Genomic DNA, 7,872 nt, shown 5'->3' with positions numbered 1-7,872 from the left:
ATTTGTGAATTTTACATCTTCAGATGTGTGGACTTCTCCTTGAGGTTCTTTCACAATTGTGCAACAGGCTTGGTCGAATATTCTACATTCTTGAGACTATTAAAAACAATTAAAAGAGTAAAAATTAAATCAATAGAAAAAATCAGATAGTAAGACTTAAATTAATAGAAAAAAGTTCTATTAAAAAACTTTTTTAATAGAAAAAAAAATTCATCTCGCTACTTTAAAACTAATAGCGGGAAATATTGTTACAATATACGTAAGAAACATGATCGAATTTCCTAAATTAAACTTAATTTTAACTTTAATTATTTTCGGATTTAATTATTGATGTATTAAAATTATTGTATTCGCTCTATTTCACGTAATTTAATTAATTTGTATTGAAGAATTTTACTTGGAATTCAATTTTACCTCGAATAAATATATATTAAACTGATATATAATTAATCCTTTCTCTTACATAAATATTATACAAAATATTAATAAAAATAGTAATTTTTATTATTAAATATTAATTAAATATTAATATTTCATACTAAAATATTACACTATTATATTAAAATAATAATAATATAATATATAAAATATTCAATTTTAAAATAATAATAATAATATGAAATATTACACTATAAAATATTTCATACTAAAATAAATAGATAAGACACGAATAACGGAGATAATATTTTAACTACTATTAGTTATCTATTAATGTATTTTTCCTATTATAATTTATATAATTTTCAATGTAATAAAAACTAATATTCCTATTCCTATGAAACACTAGAAACCTGTCACGTCGTTGTTGAAATAAAAATTATCCAGATTAATTGACAAAAGCGTTGCAATTAAGAAAGCAGTTATAAATACTCGCAACCAAATTACATTCTTATGCATAAATTATTTCAAGAAAGAACCAATGTTTACCTGAGCAGGTGACGAATAAGTGATACCTTTATTCAAGCGAATATAACCATTGACACAATCGTTTTTGCTAGTACAGATCCTGTTAGATCCAATGCAGCTAATCGTAAAATCGGTTTCCTGTCCTGCGGCATTGGAAACATCGGAGGTAAAATAATCGTCGTTAATTTGGTCTTGGTCCAACTTTTGTCGAGAGTTCTCGAATATCGCAACACCTTGCTGTTCCGGTTGAAATATTACTTCTTGTTGTTCCGGATTATTGAATAGCACTTGTTCAGGGTTTTGAAATACTAACTGCCGTCCGGAATTTTGAAGTATGGTTTCTTCTTGATCAAACTTTCGTGGCACTGTTCAAACAAAGAGACGATTTGAAATACATTCGTGCAACAATGAGCACTCGACGAATTTGAATTAAATAAGAGATTCGACAAAGGAAAGATAAATATTACATCTCTTTTGGCTTGTCAAATTTGAATATAGAGTACAGAAGAACATATATATAATAGACATGAGAGGTTACAATATTTAGTAAATTATGAGAAAATAATTAAATATTATTCTGAAAACAATCGATATGAAAATATTTGAAGTAATATTTTCAGATTAAATAAACTTTGTAAAACACGGAATAAGAGAGATTTTATGTAACTAATATATGCATATATATATCTTACAATAGTATTTTACAAGCATAAATATTAAAATATCGAATTCTGGGAACCAAAGATTTTTACAAACCTGGACTTTTAACGTTTCCTGGTATTTGAATGACAGCTCCATTTGTTGAGAAAATACTAGTAATCAATATTAATGACCCGAGAAGCATTTCTTTTCTCTTCCTACTACGTATGTCTGCAAAAATGTTTAAAATAGGGGTGTATAAGCATCTTAGGAATTATGAACATATTTGCGTTAGTCAATAATAATAAGAAATATTCAAAAAATGTTAGTTTAAAGGAAAAACGTGAAATCGCAAAAATTGACGACACGTGAGTTACCCCCAAAAACGTTTTAAAATAAAAATTTAAGGTAAATTAAAAGGTAGAAAAAATCAGTTTATTTTTCTAGCTAGTTTCTTTGGTATGATGAAAGGACAAATATTGCTATTCTAAATTATTTTAAAAATTGTGTTTTATAAATGCTGTTTCATAAATGCATACAAATATTAATATTAAAGTAAATATATTATATACTATATCTAATGTTATTTAAATATATTACAATAGTATAATATTTATTATATCACATTATATTATATTGACAAATTATTTGTTGTATATAAATATAAAATTAAAAAGATAAATTTTTATTGCAACTTTCACAATAATATGGTATTTATTATATCACATTATATTATATTGATAAATTATTTGTTATAGAATTGATATGTATAGAATTAAAAAGATAAATATTTTTATTATATCTTTTTGTTAAAAAATTCTTTTAAAATTTTATTCAATAACCGAATATTTTAACGCCAAATGAGTTAAAATAAATTTGCGATATGTGATCCGTTAAGTAATAATATGTATATGAACTGTTCGTTATAGCTCAACATGCATTGGTATTTGAACGGAATATTAATTTCTTCGTTTTGTGTCTTCTCTACTTCCAAGAGATTAAATAGTTGCTATATTACTCATATGTAAATTGTTTGTATGACACACCAAACAATTTCGATCATTCTCTGATGATATCTTATTCATATTCTGTTTGCGTTAACTTCCTGTTACCTACTTTTATTTTAAATATCACTTATTTTTGCTTTCATATTTTAAATAAATTTACGTTAAATTACGTCTTGCCTGTTTCTCGTAATTTTAATTCTATATTTACATTTAAGAACAAATTTATACCACAATACGTAATAAAATCGAATAATATTGCTTGAAAATACTCGAACATTTAAGATCTTCAAATTCAATATTTCTTATTAGTTGAACATGATCATTAAATTCTCTCCATGAGTACTAATACGAAATAAAAGAGAGGAAAATTGTGTAAAATTGGTATTAAATTACTTAGCAATGGACATTCGATCAAACTGATTTACGAATTTTAATAAATTTTAATTTACGACTTAGAACTTATTGGTGTGAAAGGATTTAATTCTTTAAAGATATTTACGACCAATTGAATATTCCGTCTTTATCGCTAATCACATCAACGTGTTCGTTAATCAGCATAGGGATGATACACTAACGGAATGATATTTTCACGCGAGATTTTTTATTACCTATAAAACTGCGAAAATGGCGAAAATAATGTTCGTGTTATTTCAAGTATATCCGTAAAGAGGGAAACGAGAAAAAGTAAATTGTTTATGATTACTTCGAGCGTGTATATAAAATAATATATAAAAGAGATAAAAAGAGTAAAAAGGTTGAAAAGAGATTGAAAGTAAACATAAAGGAGTGAGACAGACGACGACTAAATACGAAGAAAGTGTTGTATATAAGGATGCTGACATCTGGGCAAAGTGGTGAAAAGCATTAATTTTAATTTATGGAAAAAGGAAGACCCATCACCCGGAAATAGCTGATCCAGGCCACATCGTCCCGATCGAAAGAGAAAGGAATACACACATACAGAGATTCTCGATTTTTACTTTTCTAATGTCCTACATTCCAAGAATGATATTTTGGAGCTCACGTCATTCTTTCGTCGACCTCGAGAGTGTTTCACTTCGCCTCTCTACCTCCCTTTCTCCCTTCCACGCTGTTATTTCTTCCTCCATTTTATTACCAATTACTATTTATAGATGTGCTTTTTCAAAAATTTTACCATCTCTTCAATTAATTTCGGAAAATTTTATTCTCGTTATCCAATAATTTATTGCTAAACAAGTCAATTTTAAACAAGTCAAAATAACAATTCACACCACGTCTCTAATTTTATGGGACCCGTTATTTTCTTCAATCTCGAGATACCTTGTCGTGCCCCTAGGTATGTTGTAATGCAGGCTATGTACACACGAATAATTTACAACAAACTATTTAAGCTTTCGATCTACGCGATTTCTCATCTCAGCGAGTTTCGTTTGTTCTAACTTATTTTCTTTCGCATCCTCGCCATTTTGTAATCTGTCAATGTACTTTTACAAAAGCAACGTTACATTGTTATAAGATTTGGAAGCTCTCTTGCCATATTCGCGATCGTTTCAAGCGAAATATTTTAATGCCTTCGATATTCAAATTCGTGACTTAAATATTGGATAAGTTTAATTCATAATCGTATTTCATGAACGCATCTGTTAAATTTTGTAAAAGTGTAATTGCTTAAACGTTGTTATACGATCAAAAAATTGGAAAAAAAGAATACAAATGATTTTAATTAGAAAAGTAGAATTAATGAAATTGCATTAATAACTAATAACTAATTGTTTTAATAACTAAATACAGTTTTCTAAATAATTTCTATAAATCAAGTAAATAAGCAGAAATAAAAAAATTTGGAGTTCTTTAAATGATTAATATTACACTATTATCAAATTGACAAATAGTCTACGATAATAAGAATATATTTGTTTACATTACAACGTACGGAAGAGAGGAAAAGAAAGTGCACGAGATGATAAAGAACGGTTGCGAAGACTCCTCTAAAGATTTACGTATCTACATAAAATAAGTATAATAAAATAGCAATAGTAGCTAATAAAATAATAACAAGGAAATAGTAACTGATAAAACGTGAATAAATCGAAAACAGAAAGATGAAAATAATTCTTTTAAGTAAAACCAAAATTAATCCAATTTTATGTTAAAAGATTATTTTATTTCAAGTATTCTGTGATTTAGAATTCACGGTATTTACGTAACATGTTAATATAAGAAGTTGAAAAGAAGATAATATTGACATGAAATTATAATTTCACGAATCGGCATGCTTGGCAAAGGAGCAAAATTTGGTAAAAGTTGGAATATTATTTCGATATCTAACTAATGCTACGAATAAAAATGGAGATTTGATAATAGATAAGGATTAGAAATGGTGGCACCTACCTGTTCGGTAGACCCGCATGTGATGAGTACGATTCACTATATGGAATTTACTTTTCCACGTGATACCTAAAAGAAAGTTAATAAAACTGGCGCTGCTTTAGTATTCGTTCTTCTTTTATATCGATTCGCCGATCTTCGATATCTCCCTACCATCCCAATCGCAATTGCAACCTTGTACCCACCTTCTTTGGACTATCTTCTCTGAAAATCGTCTTATAATTGGCAAAAATTCTTTCCTTTTTCATGTATTAAATTTTCAATATGCAACTTGTTGTTCAGAAATAAATTGAAATAAATTGTTTATTAATACTTACGTATGAGTGAAAAATTTCGATGTTCTTTCTGTGTATAAATATTGCATTAAAAAATTGCATGTTTCATGGTAATACTGAAATTTTAGATTGCTTTCAAAAATCTTTTTCTTAAATATTTAAACGTTTCTAATGATTAACTTCGTCTTTTAAATTTTTAGAAATTACGGTATCCAAACATTTAGTGCTTAACTTCTTTGGTTTAAAATAAATATCGAATTTCTAATTTACGAAGTTAATTAATTTGATAAACGAGTGACCCAATTAATAATAAGTAATATAATTTGATGAGTTTGATCATTATTTTGTATACATTACAATTTTGTATGCGATATGAACATATAATATGTTATGTGTAACACGTGGTATGTTTATATAAAAATCACTTGGTAATACTGAAATTTTAGATTGCTTTCAAAAATCTTTTTCTTAAATATTTAAACGTTTCTAAATATTTCTAAATAAAAACATACAAATTTTTCTTATGCAACAGAATAAAAGATATTAATTATTTTTGATTTCCAAATAAAGATCAAAATATTTTGATAGAAGAGGCTAAGTGGTGACAATTTTGAGGTAAATTAAATTATATTAAATAATGTATCTTTTAAAAAGCAATTTTGCAATTTATTTTGACATTAAGGTTTATGGAAATTTTATTTCTACAAATTATCATTCTATTACATAAATGCACATTTATCATTATAATAATTATTCGAAGAGACTAATTATATGATTAAATAAAGAGATAAATTAATGATCAAAATGTATACACAACATATATTAATAGAAAAAGAAATAGTAAATTTCGAAAATCGAACTTAAATACGATAATTATAATAACGCTATAATAACTACAATAATTATTATATCATGCATATAACGATTATTGTATAATATCTATAACTATAATAAGTAGTAAAAGTTAATTTTTTTATTGTGACTAAAAATTATAAAACAAATAAATAATAGGAGTTTATTAATTTGTATAAACAATTTATTATTCTACGAATTAATTTATCAGTATCAGTATTTAAAGTAATCTCCCTCCTTCCACACTTTTACATGAAGTTGCATTATTAAATCATAATTTAACATTACAATTTCATAGAAAAAGAGTGTGTACATTGTAAATATTTATAAAGATTAGTATTTTCATACTTATATTTTAAAATCATACCAATTGCAGAATATCTAGAAAATATTCATTGTTACGCAATACTTTGTTTATTTATTCGTCAATAATAGATATTGAAATGTAATATGAATTTTCATATTCAATTTCTGAGAACACATAGCTCATTCATGTTGCAATATCTGTGGGTGTAAGGAAAAATGCTGTGTGCCACATGTTTTCTTTTTACAGGTATTACCGTTTAAAATTCTGAACATCAATAGTTTTCATTAGCATTCGATAAAATTGCATAATTTTGTTGAAGGTGTAAGATTTATTTTAATTCATTTTTTCCTTACAACCACAGATATAGCCACAACCATATTGCATAGTCATCCTAATACTTCGAATTTAGGATATTTTTTATTATTACTAAGAATTTTTAATTTTGACTCATGGTGTACAACATTTTCCAAACTGTCGTGTGTTATACATGTTCGTTTCTTGGCATTGACTTTTAAGATAAGTGGCTTCCATGAAGTCCACAATCCTCCTCAATCTTTTGCTTGACTCTTATTCTCTGTATAAGTGAGATAAACTTTTTTATTACCTTTTCAATTATTGAACAATTTTTTTCGTTTCACATAGTATCAAATCTAACCCAAACTTTTACTACTTGTCATACTACCTACCTTGTTTTAAATGCATCGTGAATCGTAATAAATAACAAGGTAAGTGTGAAGTTTTGAGAATATGAAACTCTAGCTGACCTTATAGGATGTCACATCCTCAAACATTTTTAATGCTATTTATTAATAATTTTTGATATTATGTAATTATATATTATTATATTATTACAATTATTACATTATTATTATAGTTATATTATGTTTTCCTTCTTTTTTCTTGATCTTTTATTATTACTATTAAAATTAATTATTATATAATTAATACATTGCTATAATATGTATATCATATTTATATATATGTTATCATTATACTTATTAACATGTATCATATTATAACAAATAGAATGTAATGCATTATTATACTTATTCATAAATAATATTAATAACAATTTAGTAATAATTTAGAAAACATTGCTTTTAAAATTATAATTTAATTTTTTTTAGACTTTGAAATTCTCTTTCCAGAAGTTTCTTCTCCCACACTCACTCGTAATAACGGTTGCATTTACGTGTTCACTCTTTGATACTTCTGAGACAACTGTTTTATTCTGACACTTTCTTCTAAACATTCTTTCAAACATTATTCACATTAAACGGCACTCGGTCACATTATATTTATATCACATGTTGCACAATTATAGGCAAATGAGTTCCACTCAATCTCACTCACAATATATATATAAGAATACAGTTAATGAAATTTATCTTCAACGCAAATTTATTTATTCAATAACCATTTAGAAACTTTTTAGAAAATATTTATTCCAACGCTAAGTTTAAAATAAAAATTGATATCTTTAACTATGAAAGTGTCAGTAAACAAATCTGGTCTA

At 25.9% G+C, this 7,872-nt stretch overlaps 1 protein-coding gene across 1 annotated transcript in view; it reads right to left on the bottom strand.

The window, feature by feature from the left end:
• The window catches only part of scaf (inactive serine protease scarface), a 25,498-nt gene extending 20,502 nt beyond the window's left edge, over positions 1 to 4,996 (bottom strand). Inside the window, exons 1-4 of the mRNA XM_017903980.1 lie at positions 4,926 to 4,996; positions 1,663 to 1,776; positions 928 to 1,271; positions 16 to 96 (exon numbers count right to left, since the gene is read on the bottom strand). Coding sequence (XP_017759469.1) covers positions 16 to 96; positions 928 to 1,271; positions 1,663 to 1,776; positions 4,926 to 4,944 — 558 coding nt within the window. The 5' untranslated portion in view covers positions 4,945 to 4,996. The remainder of the gene's footprint in view (positions 1 to 15; positions 97 to 927; positions 1,272 to 1,662; positions 1,777 to 4,925) is intronic.
• Positions 4,997 to 7,872: the final 2,876 nt, after the last annotated feature.

The sequence above is a fragment of the Eufriesea mexicana genome, unplaced genomic scaffold (genome assembly GCF_001483705.2).
Source record: "Eufriesea mexicana isolate 0111107269 unplaced genomic scaffold, ASM148370v2 scaffold2646, whole genome shotgun sequence".
NCBI classification, from domain to species: domain Eukaryota; kingdom Metazoa; phylum Arthropoda; class Insecta; order Hymenoptera; family Apidae; genus Eufriesea; species Eufriesea mexicana.
Note: the sequence above shows the minus strand (reverse complement) of the source record. Positions and strands in the feature narration are given on the sequence as shown.